This window comes from Bombyx mori, chromosome 8 (genome assembly GCF_030269925.1).
Source record: "Bombyx mori chromosome 8, ASM3026992v2".
In the NCBI taxonomy this organism is placed as follows: domain Eukaryota; kingdom Metazoa; phylum Arthropoda; class Insecta; order Lepidoptera; family Bombycidae; genus Bombyx; species Bombyx mori.
Genome location: NC_085114.1, coordinates 5,139,184 through 5,160,018, shown reverse-complemented (window position 1 = coordinate 5,160,018; position 20,835 = coordinate 5,139,184). Strand labels below are relative to the sequence as shown.

At 36.7% G+C, this 20,835-nt stretch overlaps 1 protein-coding gene across 3 annotated transcripts in view; it reads right to left on the bottom strand.

Moving 5' to 3' along the window:
- Positions 1-20,835, bottom strand: part of LOC101738383 (PAN2-PAN3 deadenylation complex catalytic subunit PAN2) — a 26,751-nt gene extending 5,916 nt beyond the window's left edge. Inside the window, exons 1-21 of one of the 3 annotated variants that reach the window (XM_004924088.5) lie at positions 20,516-20,835; positions 19,435-19,580; positions 18,620-18,789; positions 17,881-18,001; positions 17,240-17,439; positions 15,896-16,118; positions 15,053-15,192; positions 13,962-14,114; positions 13,260-13,356; positions 11,667-11,762; positions 10,680-10,796; positions 8,914-8,995; positions 7,955-8,112; positions 6,406-6,652; positions 4,831-4,973; positions 4,084-4,274; positions 2,838-2,922; positions 2,564-2,652; positions 2,032-2,146; positions 1,336-1,541; positions 336-485 (exon numbers count right to left, since the gene is read on the bottom strand). In XM_004924088.5, coding sequence (XP_004924145.2) covers positions 368-485; positions 1,336-1,541; positions 2,032-2,146; positions 2,564-2,652; positions 2,838-2,922; positions 4,084-4,274; positions 4,831-4,973; positions 6,406-6,652; positions 7,955-8,112; positions 8,914-8,995; positions 10,680-10,796; positions 11,667-11,762; positions 13,260-13,356; positions 13,962-14,114; positions 15,053-15,192; positions 15,896-16,118; positions 17,240-17,439; positions 17,881-18,001; positions 18,620-18,789; positions 19,435-19,580; positions 20,516-20,564 — 2,946 coding nt within the window. In that variant the 5' untranslated portion in view covers positions 20,565-20,835 and the 3' untranslated portion in view covers positions 336-367. Of the gene's footprint in view, positions 1-335; positions 486-1,335; positions 1,542-2,031; positions 2,147-2,563; positions 2,653-2,837; positions 2,923-4,083; positions 4,275-4,830; positions 4,974-6,405; positions 6,653-7,954; positions 8,113-8,913; positions 8,996-10,679; positions 10,797-11,666; positions 11,763-13,259; positions 13,357-13,961; positions 14,115-15,052; positions 15,193-15,895; positions 16,119-17,239; positions 17,440-17,880; positions 18,002-18,619; positions 18,790-19,430; positions 19,581-20,515 lie in introns of those variants that run through there. The other 2 variants (XM_062669666.1, XM_062669667.1) reach the window with 2 other exon arrangements.

Here is a 20,835-nt window from a genome sequence, read left to right as displayed (position 1 = left end):
TTGCATCGCTCGATACGAATAATATAATAGATAATATATGAATCGTCTATTATCAAAGGTGGCAATCTGTGCATTGGGACAAAAAAAATTTTTTGATATGTCAATACAGATTGATTTGAATATAATCGTCTCCTTCAAAGAATACGGTTCAAAACCTGCATTAAATAAAGGTTAATACTTAACCTGTTATTTATCTAAGATGTTGTTCCGAAGAGTTTTGTGACTGCCAATGAAATTCAAAGTGAATAATTCGTTTTTCTGATTTACCAATAATTGTCCAAAAGTCACATTGCCGGCTTTGATAATAGTCGACTCATATACACGTATAGACTGACCGCGTAGTGTATGGCCCATACAAGAGCGTCGGCTATGAGCTGACGTCACCGTTGCACTGTCCGCCGCCGGTCGCCGTGTAGAATAGCACGCAAGGCGTTTTCCACCACACGCCGAAATGTATCACCTCGTCCGTACTCACCGGAACGATACTGTAAACGATAACAAGGACAACGCAAAATGTGTAGGTAAGTGAAGTAAAAACTCTGGATCCATTTTTACGAAAATTGCGCGGACGGAGAATTATGAGATTTCCTACACTTGTAGAGAATATAAAGAAAGAGTACAGAATGTTATATTAATATTTTTTTAAATATCAATAAAAAAAAACATTACACACAGTACCATGTATTTGACACACACACGCGTGCATACTATTCGTTTATTGTCAAACTTTTCTTATTGCTTATAGTCTGTGGTCAAATTGAGAATAGATTAAACATTGTTTGTCTTTATTAATATTTGTCTATAGTGTAGTCTTGGGGTAATCTGTGATTATAGAAGTATAAATAGTCTTTGGCAATAGAATCATATTAATGTACAAGCTTATAATATCAATTAATTATAGTCGAATCGTTTTTTTCGCATTAAAAGTGTACAATTCCCAAGAATATTCGAAATTGAGTTAATATCCGGAATCATTTGGTATCACCAGTATTTTTCTCATAAATACTGTCAAAAGAACGTAGTTTAGTTTTAGTTTTTTTTTTTATTTACTTATATTTTGACTACTATTAACAAAATTAATACATAATTTTATCTTACTTTAAAAGAAAGATAATGTAACTGATAAATAATAAAAAATAAATGTTGAAAAGATGATTAATATTAAAAATATCATATGTTAAACCTTTAAAACACTCTCCTGTAAAATTTAGTAAATTTTGAGATTATACAGTTTTAATGCGAGAAGACAGAATTTTGACTACCGGGAGACCACTACTTTCCTTCCTAAGGTGAGTCCCGTGGTAATATAACGATAGAGTGTCTCTGTTATCTCACCATAGATCGTTGTACATGAACCATTGAGTTTCGCCGTCCCGGACCGTGTGTATGTAGGCGACCAAGTTCTTAGGGTTGTCCTCGACGCAGACGACGGCGGCCGAGAGCGAGTACTCCTCCTCGAGGTGCGTGGTCACGTACTTCTTTTTGTGCCTGCTCGTGTCCGGTCGGTTGATCGGCGAACTCTCCGCTGAATTAGTTTCGATCTGCAAAGGTTTGTACACAATATGAGACATCATCGGATAAATCAATATACGTATATTGGTTACTGGTGGTAGGACCTTTTGTGAGTCCGCGCGGGTAGGTACCACCATCCTGCCTATTTCTGCCGTGAAGCAGTAATGCGTTTCGGTTTGAAGGGCGGGGCAGCCATTGTAACTATACTTGAGACCATAGAGCTTATATCTCAAGATGGGTGGCGCATTTACGTTGTAGATGTCTATAAGCTCCAGTAACCACTTAACATCAGGTGGGCTGTGAGCTCGTCCACCAATCTAAGGAACAAAAAAAAATGCTTTTCGAACGAAAATATATAAACGTTGTTTAAATATGTAATAAACGTTTCTTAATATGTGCACAATCATAATTTCTTCACACAGAGGGACATACAGCATTCATCTAAATATATATTTATATGTACCTAACTTGGATTAAAAAGCAGTTATTTGCATAATTTTTCAATACTTCAACATAAACCTTGTCGTTGATGATGACGTCACCGTCTGACTGAAGCCGGATGAGCAGCTGAAGCGGCAGCATGCAGTGCGACTCCTGGCTCGAGCCCTTGGAAGAACTTTGTGATGTATTCGGCCTAGTTTCAACGCAAACAATATCATTCATTACATTTATTATCTGTGACAATATAATTATTTGGGACTTTTTGGAGGGAACGCGAACAGCATAGTAGTGTGAATTGGTTTATTTTGTCTGTTTAGTGTTTCTTCAGGTTTAAATGTGTAATAGGTTTATTAACCGTTTAATATCTGTGAAAGTGCACAAATGTGGGAAAATGAAACAAAGTTGCGTAGCTTCTCGGGATCCTCCAACGGCCCTCGGCACGGCTCAGTGATTTGATTTGATTTGATTTGAAATGATTAAAACGGCGAATTATAAAAATCTTATTACTTGACGCTGGCTAATGCACAAACCGTGCCGGAGCCAAAAAATAAAGAAGAAGAAGAAGATAATTATTTGATTTTTTCGTTATCATAGTACTTTTAATACTAACCGATCGGGATGTTTGAAATGACAACCCGGTCGTGCGCAATGTAAGCCGTAGCGACACGGTTTCCCGCTGCCCCCTCTTTTCGAATCGGACTAAAACATACACAAAAAGCAACCATTACGAACACTGTTATATGATCTATTTTTGCATAACACAAAATGAATTGTAACATTTTCGAAAACTAAAATAAAGTTGTATAATGGTTTTATCTTACCAGTAGTAATAGTTGGTATAATAGTTGGTAGTAATAGATGGTAATAGGTGGTATTTATCTTACCATTTCCTTTTGTACTCCTTTAGCCCAATACGCTTTCTCTCTGACCGTAACTCCTCCACAATTAATCGCCAATATAGGAGGTAGTCTGCAAACACATCAATCTCACAATTTTCTACATTTTTGTATAACAAATTTTACAGACATAAGTCTATACAGAATTCAAATGAAAATTGATAAGCATTAAAAATATTTATGCTACACGATTTTGTTTTCTTGTCGGTTTCGTAACAAAAGTTTTTTTACATGAAGGGGTTGTCAGCCCCTTACATAACCCCCGAAATGCAGGAGGACCACACCCTACTTTGGTTAGCGAACCCATCGGACTTACATGAAGAATGATTACGCACGATAGGAGCTGCTTTATCTCCGAATGATCACCTCCAATTGTTGGAGCCTGGTGCTTCCAAGGCCGGGAGCATGTTAACGAATCAACGTCGCGTCATACATTAATGGCTGTGATTGGCCAACGATGACGTCATATCGCACGAATCAACCACAAAACAGGAAACGCAATTGTGGCACCAATTGTAAAAAAAAAAAAATACACTAAAAAAATAATATGGACGCGCATGTCAATTCTATTTGGTAAAAAAAATAATAATAATATAATGCGTATTTGAAGAAGTTAACGCATTTATTAATTTTCTTGGCCACCTCAAGATACCTCTAAGAAATAGACGCAACATTTCTATTGGTCCTTGGCACGTCCGGAAAAACAAGGATGTGGAGAGGCTTTTTGGTGAGCCAAATATTCTGGGGGAGATGAAGGCAAGGAGGCTCGGATGGCTTGGTCATGTAGTGCGTATGGAGCAGGATCGGGCTGTGAAACGGGTGTACGCGGGTGTACCGGAGGGACGCCGCCCCGTAGGGAGGCCCAAGTACCGCTGGTCTGACGCTGTGGAAGGAAATTTACGTGAGCTCTAAGTATCGGACTGGCAAGGTGTTGCGCAGCGCCGGGATGAATGGCAAAGTTTATTGTCGGAGGCCAAGACCCACTTCGGTGTCATAGCGCCAGTTCAGAAGTAGTAGTAGTAGTAGTACACGATTATAATCTCGAATCGTGGAAGTTGTCTATGGTCACGTGGTAGGATCTCTTGTGAGTCCGCGCTGGTAGGTACCACCACCCTGCCTATTTCTGCCGTGAAGTAGTAACGCGATTCGGTTTGAAGGGTGGGCTGTGAGCTCGTCCATTCATCTAAGCAATAAAAATAATTTAATAATAATAAAAGTTCGAAGTGATAATCACCGCAGCAGTCGCCCTCGCTGCGTGGTCGGTGTGAACCGCGAGCAGTGGTCGCACCACGCCGGCGTGCTCCGCCGCGCCGCCAGCGACGCGCGCACGAGTTCGACGAATCCGCCCCTCGCCTCCCCGGCGCCGCCCGCGCCCGTCGGCGGGTACTGCAGGGCGCACGCCAGCACCACCGACTCCCTGCCCTCCTGCATCAAACATTCCCATTTGTTTATAGTGCATGGAACAACATTGTAACTTGGATTGGGTTTAATCGACATTTTTGCAACTTTACAGGAGCACCATTTTTAAAATTTAAAATTTGGAAAATATATCATGACTTTTCGGCGGGAACGCGAGGAATGGGGTTGTGTGATTTGTTTTATTTTGTCTATTTAGTGTTTCTTAAGGTTTAAATGAGTAATAACTGCGGTTTATTAACTGTTTAGTATCTATGGGAATGCACAAATATGGGAAAATGAAACAAAGCCGCTGAACGTATGTAACTTCTCGGGATCCTCCAAAAAGTCCACTGAAAAGCCTCAGTAAATGACCACCATTTTACTGAAATTATATTTCATCCTATATCATTTCACCTCATTTCATTTCATTTCGTTTTCATTTCTTTTTCATTTCATGTTATGTTTGATATCAAACCGAAGCGCATTACTGCTCCACGGCAGAAATAGGCAGGGCGGTGGTACCTACCCGCGCGGACTCACAAGAGGTCCTACCTATTCCCGCCCCCCGATCTAGTGTACCGACCTCCTTGTTGCACTTCAAGCAGCGGTTGAGCTGATGCCGACCGATGGCGAACAGCTGCGAGATCTCGGTCTCCTCCCGGTGCGCCTGTCGGTTGTTCAGCTCGTGACTTTCGTGGTTTTGCAACGGCCCCACGCCGTCGACGCCTGTGTGTGTGCGTGTGTTTGCATCAAACTGCATACCGACGCTTGAAAGGCAAACGTGACTAAGCGACAATAACTGCTTTGTACGTAAATGATAGGCAATAACCATATTCGATACGCAAAAAAAAATTAATATTTCTAGATCTATTAAATTAATTTCAATCCTACAGCTAGATTCGTTAAAAAAAAATTTCAGTTATTTCAACTTTAAATTAGTCTACTGTAAAGTTCACGCATTGTCGCTTAGTCACGTTTGCCTTTCAAGCGTCGATACGTATATATCAAAAATCGCAATTCATTTAAGTAAAAGTAAATGCGTAGCAATTCGTGTGTATAAATTTTCGTTTTGATAAAAAAGGTAAAGAAAACATATTTTGTTTGTCACTTGTTGTAGCAAACAGAAAAGCTATTTTGAATTATTTATAAGGTGATTTACTCCGATGAGTATTATAGTTTTATAATGTAAGTTGATGTACATAATAACATGTGCGTATTGTGTTGTTTTTGTTTATTGCAATTTCTAAATTTATCTTCTCTGTTCACTTTCTACTTATATGTGATTTTGTTTGTGGAAACATATTTGCTTATTGTTTTAGCTATTTTTTTAAATATTATAATAAGTTTGTAATGTAATGTTTGTTTCCTAAATAAATAAATAATTAAATAAATAAAAAATGACTAGCGGTAGGACATAACTGTGTGCCCGGCGAAAAGCAGTCCGGCTTTTGAAAGTTACGACCGATGACAGTACAGTAATTGGTATTGGCTTTACTTTGGCCTAAAATGATGATCAAAATAATCAAAATAAAGACTTTTAGTCCGGCCTGCTATTTAAAGGTACTTTTTTTTGTTTCTAATCACTTTTTTATGCATATACGTAGTATCGAATGAGTCTGTTTTACATTTCTAAAACAACTTACTCACCTGCAAATTGTATTCCAAAAAAGACTGCGTGAAATGAAATAGAAAAAAACGTTTTTCATCTCACGATTGTAACATCGGTATATTAATGAATATAATGAGAATTAATCTTTGTTTGTCTCATTTAATTTATATTTAATATCAACATTAGATTAGTAGTTCGAGAATGATTTCAAAATAACAATTTCCTGACTAAATCACGTGACAACATGTCATTATAATTTAATTTGATTTCTCTTTTAAATATCTATTTTCAAGTAACACGAAACATCTACCATTTGCCGTGTAATGTTCGAGTAAAAATATCGCCTTTAGATTCGGATAAGTTTTTAACTCACAAATCGATTTAAGCTTACACACGGTCGCGTGTTTTATTTGCGAGGATATTGTACGTTTCTTGCATAACAATCGTTAGTCCAAAGCAAAGTGACTTCGACTTATGCGCTGAAATATCCGCTAAGCCCCACGACCGTGATTATACGCCGTCGCCAATGTGAAAGTTGGTCGTTCTCACCTTCATCCCTGCCCGGCCAGAGTTCGCCATCCTCTTGACAATCAAATTCGGTGGGTCCCAAGAACTCCAGTTCGGTATACTGACACTCCTCGGAGTACTGTCCGTTCATTAGCGAGTGACGTTCCTTCGGGTTGGACGCGCGTGGTGCTTTGGGCGGACTGTTCGCTATCAGCGCTAACTCCTTCTCCTTCTTACGGGTCTCGAGGATCTCGTAATGAATCTGGTGCAGGATGAAGCGGTTCCAGCTCTGCAAGAACGTATTTATATAAACTAGCGTCAACAGCGCTTACTGGCGGTAGGACCTCTTGTGAGTCCGCGCGGGTAGGTACCACCGCCCCGCCTATTTCTGCCGTGAAACAGTAATGCGTTTCGGTTTGAAGGGTAGGGCAGCCGTTGTAACTATACTGAGATCTTAGAACGTATATCTCAAGGTGTGTGGCGCATTTACGTTGTAGATGTATATGGGCTCCAGTAAACACTTAACACCAGGTGGGCTGTGAGCTCGTCCACACATCTAAGCAATAAAAAAAAAGTAATCGAAACTTTGTAAAACAACGTGTAAGTGTATATGGGCTTCGATTACCCCATACAACCTGACGAATCATACTGTCGTCAATAATGACAGACCTAATATCAATAATATAGTTTGAAACATTATGAAGCTCAAATGACAGGTAAATAGATAGATAGTTATATAATAGGACAAAGACAAATAAGAGAAAGAGTAGGCCTCCCACGAGGTAGAGCAACGACCTGCTAAAGGTATCTAGATGTGGATTGCGCAAGACCGGTAGTTGCACCAAACCTGCGAGGAGACCTGGGTCCAGCTGTGGACATCTGTGGGCCGATGGTGAGGAAATGGGACAGTTTTATACATAAATGTAAACAAAGCGCTTGATACTTCATTTAGTTTGTACAGTTTGTATTTGCTACGTAATAACTGCGATGTATAATTTATCTGTGAACTTTCTGATTCTATGGAGCTGGTCTGTCATATTGACATTCTGTCATATATTTTTTTTAATTTATTGAAAGCATCGGCAACACGGCCATCAGTTTAAACTTATTTTACAAAAAAATTAAAAATAAACTAGGACTTACAATAAAAACACAAATAAAAGAAATAAACCAAATCAAGACACAATTACAAATCATCAAATACAAAAAAAAAAGGTTAAACAAGTGAAACTTATATATTGTAATTTGAATATTGAAAAAATAAAGAATAATACGAACTGGTGAAACAATAGCTTTAAATGTTGTTTCTTTTTACATGTGAGTTTGTGATTAATTCATGTTAAAGATTGTTTTGGTGTTAAAACTAGTTGATGTAACAAAATAAAATTTACTCTTTACAGAACAACTCAATTTTGGTTATAGTTTTACTGTTCACCATAATATCCAAGGGTTAAATCAATAATTTATCCAAGGATAAAAGAACACATTAATATATACATCTAAAGAAATAATATTAGAAAATCCAATTCAGACCGAAGCAAAATAAAATATATCTGAAAAAAAAAAACATTAATAAAATATTGTTTATTACCTGTATTAAGGCTACCAAATCGACTCTTATGTCGGGCGCTCGATCCGGCAGTATCAGTCCTAGGGCAGCCGCTTCGGGGACCGTACGAAACGCGCGTAGGAAGTTTGTGGCCTGACAAGGGGTGCCGCCAGACGTGTCCAGCATGCGAAATAGAAAACCTGACGGTGAAATGCACTAGTGTGAGAGACTTTGAAGACGCCGTGGCCTAAAAGATAAGCCGTCCGGTGCATTCGTGTCGAGCGATGCACCGGTGTTCGAATCTCAGGCGGGTACCAATTTTTCTAATGAAATACGTACTCGACAAATGTTCACGATTGACTTCCACGGTGAAAGAATAACATCGTGTGTAATAAAAATCAAACCCGCAAAATTATAATTTGCGTAATTACTGGTGGTAGGACTTCTTGGGAGTCTGCACGGGTAGGTACCACCGCCCTGTCTATTTCTGCCGTGAAGCGGTAATGCACTTCGGTTTGAAGGGTGGGGCAGCCGTTGTAACTATATTGAGACCTTAGAACTTATATCTCAAGGTGGGTAGCGCATTTACGTTGTAGATGTCTATGGGCTCCAGTAACCACTTAACACCAGGTGGGCTGTGAGCTCGTCCACCCATCTAAGTAATAAATATATATATATATATATACACATATATACAATATATACATCACTTTTAAGAAGATCATGTCAATTCGTTGTTTCATTTAGACGTAAAAGAAAGAAAAACACACTTTCACATTCATAATATTAGTTTGAAAGCCTATACACTGAAATTTTCAATGATTATTTATCTAATAATTATTCTTTTCATATTTTTTCATTGTAATTGTAATGAAATATCCGTTTTATTCTGTTCCTATGAACACAAGACACACAAGTGCCCTATATGTTCATAGACACAAGTGTTCTATATTTGAATCGATATCCTTCATAGATAATACGAAAAAAAAACACAGACTTACCTAATTCGCAGCTCAAACAGAACTCTTTGGCGCACGTGTGCGCTAGCAACGTGGCTTTGACCGGCGGCGTGTAGTACAAAACCTGCGTTAAGGTGAGCGAATAAGGTTCAAAATCGAAAACTACTTTTACAGTTTTGAAATAGTAAAATGTTAAGACAATTCTACGTGGATATCAAATGGTTTGTTAATAATAGAATAGATCAAAAGATCAAATCCGAAAAGATCAAAGATAGCATGGTACCATTTTACGGGGGTTCGAATCATTTCTGCTTAACTACGCAAAATAAGAGTATTTTAATGTGTCAACAATTAGAAAAAATGTATTTTATATGCATGTCCTTTTATGGACCTCAAGTAAGCAACATATTATTATGTATGAAAAGATGGGGACTGAAATAGATGCAATCTGCAAATACCGTGAGAGAAAGGCAAAAATCCATCCAACAATATCTGATAAATACACCTGAAATTATTGATATATTAATTTTTTGGTGATTTTCATCAATCAATCATCAGTTTTCATCATCATACGACTACTACGATGCAGTACAGGATGCGTTTCGGTTTGAAGGGTGGGGCAGCCGTTGTAACTATATTGAGATCTTAGAACTCATATCTCAAGGTGGGGGGCGGCATTTACATTGTAGATGTCTATGGGCTCCAGTAACCACTTAACACCAGGTGGGCTGTGAACTCGCCCCCACATCTAAGCAATAAAAACAGCGAAAAGATGGGGACTGTTAAAGATGCAATCTGCAAATACCGTGAGAAAAGGCAAAAATCCATCCACATAAATTCAGCGAATACTAACTATACCTTTCCGGTAAAGATGCTCAGAGAAATTCAAGAATATCTGATAAATAAATCTGAAACTATTGATATATTGATTCTTGGGTGATTTTCATCAATCAATCGTAAATTTTCAATACAATTTTCAATACAGGGTGTGTGTTTTCTATATAACTAATGGAACGTTCAAAAATTAATATACGCCTTGTTTTCGTCCTAAACTTAGGCCAACCAGACGAGATAATAAACGTAAACAAGCGGACCGTTAGTGAGTTACATTGCGATTCTTCTCAGTCGTATGCACTCTTGGCAGAGTGGTCGTGGTCATCACTTGGGTTGGTGGTGCGCTTCACCAGACGTCGCCATTCCTCGCGTATTTGCGATAGCGAGGGATTATTATCTCTGTCCTTATCACTCGTACGCGCAGTTATGGCGTCAGTTGGTCGACAACAGCTGTCGTTGTGTGTTTCGTGGTACAGGAAAGCACTGAGTACCGCAGTTGTGAACATTTGGTCCGCCATTTTGTGAACAAGTTTATTCCTGTTTGGATTGCGTTCGAAGTGATACATATTTTTTCGTTTCCGTGTTTACTTTATTATTCCGTTTTTGTTAGTTTTATTTTTGATTTTTGCTGTTATTGTGAGTACTTAGTTATTGATTTTAATTATGGAATCACAGCCTGGCGGCTCTAAAATGAATTCACCACGCAAAAAGCGTCAAAAGGTAAGTTAATTTATTAATTCATTTGTACTTGTACCACTACCATAATTTTGACTCGGACTCTTCCGACGAATCATCTTTGTCTAGTACAGATGACAGCGATTAAAATTCGAACTTTGTAATAATTTATTTAAATAAAAATGTTTTTTACTCCTGAAACTTAGTTTACATTTTTTATCTCGTCTGGTTGGCCTTACTTTAGTTTAAAATTCTGCGATCCTCACCCATAGAATAATATGATCTACTCAAATACATACCTGTAACATGGCATTGCAGTATGAATTCGGTAATGTCGCTTCCAGTCCGGGCTGACCTGTTTTATTGAAACTCTCTAATTCTTCATTCGGACCGTGCTTATTATATCGTATGTCGAGCTGAAATACACAATCATGTTGAAAAAACTACATATAAAAGTTATTAGTACAAACACCGTCTTCCAATTCAGAGTTAAAATTTCAATTCTATTAGTTCAGAGGTTAATTTAGAATTTAACTAGCCGTACTCGCCCGCTTCGCTGGATATTTAAAATTAACATTACTATTTATAGTCATTATTATTAGGGAGTCCAACACTGATGTAAATATTAGCCTACCCATTAAGTACATGTATTTCCTACATGGATACCGAGTTTCAAGTCAATCGGATGTAGTTAGTAGTTATAACGGAACATCCGTAAAAACCACTGTAGATTTATATATTAGTATAGATTACAATATTCCAATCCAACCGACATACAAGTAAATGAGTTACTCAAAACTCAATAAAACAATTCAAATCAAATCAAATCAAAAAAGTTTTATTCAACATAAATGAAAGTACATACTTGTTGAACGTCAAAAGAACTACCGCCAATTCACAAGAATTAGCCTCCGTCCTGAGAAGAATTGGCAAGAAACTCAGCGGGCATGTCTTTTTTTTTTTTTTTGAAATATTAGATTTTTAATTTTATTTTAAATATTAGTTTTTTTTAAATATTCATTTTTACAATAAGTAATTATAACATAACAATTATTACAATATTGAAATTCCCGGAGCGAGCAACTCATTCCCACTTTGTGCAATCTTCTAGATAAGATTCTTCTTAAGTGGCTTCCATAATTTAATTTTTTCAATGTATAAAAAGACAATGAATGCTCACATTATGCTGGTATATTTATTACATTGCATAAAAATTTGGTCACCATTATATTTATTATAGATATTAAAAACGTTATTATTTTTATATAAGGGTAACTTCTACAAACCTTCTGATAATGTTTCGGTATCGGCTGCATTATTACTTTATTTCCATTTATTTTTGATATACTCATTTCTTCTAACGATTCTTCAAGGTACGGCATCTGTGTTAAAATGTGTTATAAAAAAAAATTACTTCGCTTTGTTTAAGAATATATTGTAAATAAAGCTCTAAATACGATGAAGTTTTTGTTTACTTATTTATTACTCACTCAATCGCATTAGATTCGCAAATTACAAAATATTATGAATATTTAAAAATAGGCGGTGTGTCGTCGGCTATAAAGGCAGTAGGTGTTGACCGCGGTAACCCCTTACTCCGCCCTTGACCCTTGACCTTGGGGGGATCGGACACTTGGGTGAGAGTGCAGAGGAGTTGATAAGTGTATAGGGGCCTGAACACCATCCTTGGGCCCGCGGTCCACTCCCAACATTTGGAGCTCGTTCAGTCCACGTACGCCGCGCGACCCTAGGCGCGGGGACGTCGTAGGAGGTTCGACCACCGGCCATAAAAACAAGATTAATAAACAATAGATTAAAAAAACTAACAAAATACGCTTTTATAGAAAATCCAACTAAAAAATAGAAAATAAATTATAATAAATTTGTATTAAAAATAGTGTAAGAAAAAAATATTTTAGTGTAAAAAAGCGTGGGGTGCTTTTCAGGATTTTAACAAAATAACCCTTCTACTCATATCTGTTCATAAAACATTTATAGCTACTGATACCATGCACCCCACGCTTTTTTTTACAGTAAAATCAATTTTTCTTACACAATTTATAATTCAAATTTATTTTCTATTTTTTAGTTGGATTTTCTACAAAAGCATGTTTTGTTAGTTTTTTTAAACTATTATTTATTTTTCATTTTTTAGTCGAATTTCAAAGTTTTTCAATATTTTTTTTAATATTGAACTGTCATCGGTCCTTAATAAGTATACCAAATTTCGAGTTAATCCGACGTTTTGAAGGGGGTCAAAATCATGTTCAAAGATTCCGTTACATACAAACATACATACGTCTGAAGCTAATAAGCGTATTAAAATGATAGCAATACGTTTTTTTTTTTTTATTGCTTAGATGGGTGGACGACCTCACAGCTCACTTGGTGTTAAGTGGTTAGTGGAGCCCATAGACATCTACAACGTAAACGCGCCACCCACCTCGAGATATAAGTTCTAAGGGTCTCAGTATAGTTAGAACGGCTACCCCACCCTTCGAACCGAAACGCATTACTGCTTCACGGCAGAAATAGGCGGGGTGGTGGTACCTAGCCGTGCGGACTCCCAAGAGGTCCTACAACCAGTGAAAAAATTTCTTTCCGTGGGTGCTATAAATTAACAGGAAAATTAGCAGCAGTTTTCCTCGAGTACCTAGGGTATTACGATCGTCAACAGACATATAGTAATGGTCTAGTAAGGTAGGGACGGTAATTATAAGCCCGCACTGGTAGGTACCAATATCCTGCGGGTTTCTGCCGCTAAATCATCATCTTACGTTCCAGTTTGAGGGGTGGGAGCGTTGTACTATACGATTTAGACTTCGACTTTAAGTTCTTCGTCTTAAAGTGGCGAATGGCAATGAATAATATTTATTTACCTGATTCCTTTTAAAAGTTTTCGGATTAGGCGCGTATCCTATTGGACCTTGCATTTTCATCGATTTCAAAACTTCAGGATCGACTGGCTTTGGTTTTCTGTAACATATCATTTATGTACTTAGATATATACTAGAGCCATTCATACGATTTAAAATATTCCGATATGTAAATAATAATTTGCGTTTATAGCTCTGTATATTCATACGTGCATTTGTTTATCAGATTGAGTTAATTTTTTTGTTGTTACAGTATCGAAGACATTTTCTGGCATACTTCCAAAAAATTATGATAGATGGCGCTTCGTTTTATGATACGAATCGTGACCGGACTCCACAAGTTTAAAATAGGAAGCTTAAATTCTAATTATTTTAATTTTTTTTTTTTTTTTTGTGACTATCGACTATCTATCTATATATATGTAAAAATGAATTGCTGTTCGTTAGTCTCGCTAAAACTCGAGAACGGCTGGACCGATTTGGCAAATTTTGGTCTTGAATTATTTGTAGGAGTCCAGGGAAGATTTAGAAGATAAATATGCAAGTGCTCGGAATGAAATAAAAATAAAAATTTTAAAAATTGTATTTTTTCGTCGGACGGATTCCTTTTGTACAAAAGTTTAGATATTTTATTTATCGATTGAGACACTACGAAGTCTGCCGGGTCAGGTAGTTCTAGATATAATTAATGATACGTGTACCAACCTATACACTTTCCTAAAGAATTCCGGTGGCAATTCATTGAACCATTTCCCGCCGCTCGCCAACTGAGGTAGTGGCACCGACGAGTACTGGAACCTGGTGTCGCTGAACCGAACGTAAGGTAGACCTTCCACTGGATCCGCGAACTCTGTTGACCTAGAATAAAATACAATACATAATACATAATAGAAGTTCAAAACAGGAATCGGTAAATTAAATTCTCTCTCTCTCTCTCTCTCTCTCCCTCTCCCTCTCTCTCTCTCTCTCTCCCTCTCCCTCTCTCTCTCTCTCTCCCTCTCTCCCTCCCTCTCTCTCTCTCTCTCTCTCTCTCTCTCTCCCTCTCTCTCTCTCTCTCTCTCTCTCTCCCTCTCTCTCTCCCTCTCTCCCTCCCTCTCTCTCTCTTTGCTTTGATGGGTGGACGAGCTCACAGCCCACCTGATTTTAAGTGGTTACTGGAGCCCATAGACATCTACAACGTAAAATGCGCCACCCGCCTTGATATATAAGTTCTAAGGTCTCAGTATAGTTACAACGGCTGACCCACCCTTCAAACCGACCTATTTAGGAAAAAGCAATAATTATTAAGGAATAACATCGTGTCATAAAAATAAAACCAGCAAAATTATAATGCGCATTTACGTAGTAGATGTCTATGGGCTCCAGTAACCACTTAACACCAGGTGGGGTGTGAGCTCATCCACCCACCTAAGCAATAAAAAAAAAATTAAACAATCGGTTTGTGTTAATGAAATTTGAGGTCTGATTAAATAAATATCTATGGATGAAATTAGTTCTTGTTGCCAGAGAAAAGTGCAACAATCCCAGATTTTATTTAAATTGTGGTCACATCCAATATCCTCAATCTAAGTATCCAATTATTTAACACAAAATTGCCAATCAGAAACTTAATTGGGTTGATTGAAATAGAATATTAAATGCAAATAAAAATTGATTCTGATGTTTGACTATTATGACTTTAACAATTATGCTTTGCAAAAATCTACTATGCAGCTTCCTCTTCTTTCGCTTGCATATAACTTTATATAACTTTTTTTTTTATATTTTAGCTTACCTTATTACTTTGATATCCGTACCTTGAAAAATTATTGTATACAGGTTCGTGATTCTGCGTCGGTGAGAAAAGATTTAAATGTCCTGATTGGTCGCCGAAAGCGAGGGCTTGACTCGTCGACGCAACGTCCATCACATTGCACTGTGAACTGTGCGTCTCTACCTGGAGACAAATGTTTGACCTATCAATGTGACCTTGGTATCATCAGGTACCTCAACCGATAAACCAATTTGACCTCTCCATCTCCACCAGTCTACGAGCCGAAACCAGTTCGTTTATTTTTTGTGATATGACGATAACTAATGAAGTGGTTATGGGCTTCTCCGCCCTTTTCCCCTAACTATTCGCTGGTAGCCTAAGGGGACAAATTCTCGCGGAAGAGTAGGTGAGCTCACGGGCTCAGCCTAAGAGAATTTACTAACACTGACCCTAGCAAGAGCAGTGCTTCGCAGAATCTACCACTGGATCGGAATTTCGGCCCACTGAGCAAATCCGGCGAGAAACTCAGTGGGTTATGTCTGTTGGTAATGTTACATGTCGAACTCGCTTTCGACTATTTGAAGGAGAATTCTGGTGATTGGAATGCCTAAAAGCACCGAAAGAGTGGATCCAGAATTTCCGAAGAGATGTGTCTAGGGGACGGCAGTTGTTCGTTGCACTGTCGCCTGTTCATCATCTGCTCCCAGACTCTATCGTATATCTACCTACGGAGCCCTTAGAGTTAAGGGGAATATTACATATTGCCTGTACCGGGCGCTAATTCAAAACGAACCGAATATAACAAACATATCTGTCACTACCAAGCTACTACGTACAAACAAAATTAAAGCCCATCCATATTATGTTTGTATTGTCCTATTCCTACCTTAAAAATTGACTGCCTTTCTTCAGGTGCGTTCACGTGTAACAAACTGACGTGTCCGTCGCCCGAAGCAGCTACTGCCCTACCAGAGAACGCCGGCAGGAAGTGAAGTAGCAGTGGCGGTGATGTGGTATGAATGGTCCAACCTCCTTGTCCAGGGTTACTGCCGCGTAGACATCGGACGTCCCAGACCACTATGTAGGGTTCTGCGACTACCCCTCCAACGCTAAGAAAATCAGTAAATTTGCTACCTATAAACAAGTTTGATACATAGCTGATTTTTGCTTGAGAAAGTATGTATGTATATCAATTGGAAAGTTAAGATTCGAAAAACAAACAATAATATAAATATATTATATTTTAGCAAGCAAATATCTACTTGTTTATATCGCTAATATATTGAATTAATAAGTTCTTTAAGATCATTCTAACTTTATTTCTACATAATTGTAACATGTTCTGAAAAACATGATTTTCATGGTGAAATCGTTAATCAATTACACAAAAAAGAAAAAAGAAAAAAAAAATCCTGCCTAAGCTGATAGCCTTGAGATCAGCGTCGCCTTAACTAGTTGGTGAGCTCACGGGGCTCAAACCTGATGACGTTGCTAACACGAACCCTAGCAAGAGCCGTGCTTCGCGGAATCTACCACCGGATCGGAAACGCGACCCACTGAAAAGATCTGGCGAGAAACTCATGGGCTGTGTCTGAGGGTTAATTTACTCGTCGAAGCCTTCGTCGCAAACGACGGGTTCGACGAGAACGATGACCGGTGCTTGAGGTACCTAGAAGCATCGTTAGTGGATCGGGAGGATCCGAAATGACGTGGGTAGAAAAAAATTCAAACAAATTATACGGAATGCTAAAGTTTACTATTATATTATTTTCAATTATTCCGTCGAATCGTATAGCACGAACAAAATGCAAAAAAAAAAAACTATTATATATATTGACTTAAAACACCATTTACTTAGTTTGATTTAGGGTGATACCGACATTCGAACTCTATGTAAAACCATAGAGAATACTAAGTTAGAAAAGCATTCATCTGAAAAAGAGGGTAGTTACTAAACGTTTATTTCAAACGGAACTGGATGAAATAATTATACGAGCGTTCGCTTTGCCTCTAGTTATGCGCATCTGAAATTATGTCTAGTAATGGGCATATTATTTAGGTAATAGATTATAAGATAGATGACGCGGCAGTTGTTTCAAAAAACGAGGGTACATTGTTTTTTAAATAAGTTACAGCTAACTGTGGAAGCATCACAATAACAAATCACGGAAAAAAATACTCATAATGAATATATGGATATTGGTAGTTAAACTAGAATGTCCAAACTTACGCCTGAGTAAATCCACATGTGAGCAACAGATCTCCTTGCATATCCAGATCAGATAGACAAGCCGTGTGTGCTCTGAATGTATGCTCAGCTTTTGTAGGAGCACGCATATCCCGCAATGCCACTATACCGTTAGCACTACCACAAGCGACGTGACTGCTACCACCGCTTCTTAATACCGCACAGCCTTCCTCTTGTATTGGCTGAAACATTGAACCATGGATGTTAATAGAACACTTGTTTTTCCTGAGAATTCTGTAAAAAATAGCATTTAAATTTTAACTTGTATATAATAATAGTACGTTCCTTTCCGTATTTAGAATCACATCCAAAACAGTTTTATTGTATAGTTTTGATCTTGTATCTGCCAATACTGTACTTATCACTTTCAAGAGTAGGTATGTTCGATACATAGAACACGAGAGTGCAGTGTGCTTAGTGCAAGTTTTTTAACGTTCTCGATAGCGTAAAAGTTAACTCAAATTTGTATAGTTCGAACACCGCCCCTAGCGGCAAACGTAGGCAACTACATCTACATTTGAGTTAACTTTTACGCTATCGAGAACATTAAAAAGCTCGCACTAAGCACACAGAGTGTTCGGCTTTAACTGGTTTATTATTATTTTTCTATGACTAATACTCACAATGATAGTTTCAACCATTTTATTAAGGTCCAAATCGATTAGTTTGTCTTGGTGTCCGCCCATCAATAATTTTGTAGAGTTCACTTGATACAGGCATTGCATGTCTGTCATGTTTGGTGATCTGGATGTATTATTAGCCATTTTTTATTAGAGTACCTTAACATTTTATATATCGTAAGCTAATGTTTTTTAACAGGAGCAATGTTATGAACCACAATTTTGTGTTTTAATCTTTATTTAAGATACTATTCAGGCCAACACAGATATGCAACCTAAGCCTACTTGAACGATAGTCTTGCTTCCTCTTCATACGTCTGTTTGAGGATTCTGTTCCTATAATATCCTCACCTTTTTTCCTTATCTATCTTCTCCTTATATCCTGATACAGATTTTGAGTAAAGGTGGTAGGGCATTGATAAATAACACGTTTTAGTGTCAATGGTCATATATATTTCTACCTCAAACAATCCATTGTTCCAGTTTGAAGTAGGAAAGTGATTATGACTCACTTAATTTTCAAGGTAGATGGTAAGATTCACTTTATAGTTCCTATCCTAAATTATCACTTATTCACCACACCAATCAGACTTCATATAACAAATAAATAATTTAACATTGACAGTGAATACTTTAGCAATTATATGTGGAGTTGAACATTACTTTGAATATGTTCAAGCAACTATTATTATAAAAAAATATTCAAAAACAATGGCTAAATGATTTAATGACGTGAACTTACTTGTGCGTGTGCTTAGGTATACCTCTACGTAACTGATGGCGTAGAGTTGTTTTGGTCAAAACATAAATACATTTTTCAACAGTGATAATATCTCTAACTTCATCAGTATCGTGTACTTGAAATGATGTGTACTTTTGCATATTTGGACCGTAGTAGGATGTTACATGACCCTATAAAAAGAATAATTATATGCTAATAATGCTTCTTAGATGATCTTTAGTACTTTTTTTATTGTTGTACTAGTCATTTGTATTTTTAGAATTCTGTAGGGAAGTACTTTCAAACTTAAAATATGGTAAAGATTTTGTCAGAAGAATCAATCAATTAAAACTAGTTTTATAATCTCTGGTTTATTATGTTACTTTATACATTTTTAATACTTTACAGATTATTTTATTTGTCTACTGTGAAATGACCAAAAATTTTAATAATGATAAATATGAGATTAATTTGAGATTAAAACGTTTTTTTATTCTTCTTCTTTATCCAATACTCTTGAATATCAATAGTACTATATAAGACTCAAATTTGCACCATTTTAAGCCAGATCTATTAATTAGTAAATGTTTAGTTTTATTAGATAGTGTATTACTTTGCACTGTGTGCAATCCTTAAAAATAACTTAAATCACATGCAAGGTGTACATTATTTAAATAATAGCTAAATATTACTCATTTCTACAACATTACAATACAATACAAACAAAATTTGTTTCATTTACGAAAATTGATCAATTTAAATATAATAAAATGTTTAGGGATAATTTAAATTAGGAAAATATAACATCCATATCTCATATGACATGACATACATACACCCTGATTCCCCATCCATATCAACTCTTCATGTTTATCGAACACAACTGCCGAAACTCCAAATCTCTCTCCTCCATCCACGAGTACACTGTTACGTGCTTCATATTCCCCTTCATGCGTGGGAATGATGAAAGGGGGTGTGTAATCTGCAGTAAATGTACCTCAATTTTGATTTAGCTGCATTATGTTTTTGAGCTCCAATAGCAGATAAGCATTGGTGGTGAGTGAGACAATGTATTTAATAGATAACTATTTAATTAAATTGAACTAATATTCAAAGATATAGTTTAGATGTGTTAACAGACACAACTAAGGTAATTAAGCATTGATATTTTGTTTAGGCTGTTACAAATACTGTGATATATTTTTCTACTTTATCTAATGATCCTTTCGGGTTAGGCAAGGGAATGCCACACAACGACACTTGGGACTGTTTGTCATTTGTATATAATCTACTATTCTGCTCCCAGCTCCTCGCTTATCAGCTTTAAAAGCACTTAAAGAAACTTTGGACATGACTATTATAGGCCTGGGTAAAGTTAATTAATTATACGATATTGAAACAGATAGTAATAGAGAGACTTTACACTGAAAATATAAAATGGAATCGTGTCTATTGAGTCAAACCAGATGTTTTTAAAAATCTCTAATATGAATTTATACATGTTATCAACTTTGGGTAACATTTTGTAGATATATGAGTCAAACTTTCACAAAACAATTACTGTTTATTAAAAATAATTACTGCATTTTTTTAATTGGAAGTTGACCTGTATGCTCAATTACTGCTATTAAATTTTTCATTTCAGTATGAATATGTAGTACAATGCTCTATTAATTTTTTCAGCAGTACTGATCTTAACAACATAATGTAAACACAAATAGTCATTAAAACTTTTTAGAGTGCCATTGGCCAAAAAACAGAAACAAAAGAAATGCTTTTAATGTTATTGTGAAAGCAGTGTTTAAACATGTCCCAACTAAACTGTCAATCTCAATAATTATATTTATATACGTGGTATAATATTATTTCTCAATATTTAATTCATTAAATCGATTTAAAATGCTTAAATGCACGAACCTGTTAGATGATCGGATGGCATACATATTTCGGAGTAATGATATTCCATATTTAATTTAACAACAATCCTGTTTCCCTACATTGATTCTAATTATTTTTAAAAAGGAATTCAACAATTTACAACTAAAAAGGAAACACATAAAAATTTTAAAGTTCCTATTCTAGCTACGACGACAGTTTTTTGTATTAGTTCTGAACGAAAACATGGCACAGAACATATCATATAATAACAGTTTTTTGAAAATAGTAGTTACTCCGTTGAGATAAAGCTTTTTCGTTTTGTCACTTTCACCTTGGTACAATTTTTGGAAAACATTGTG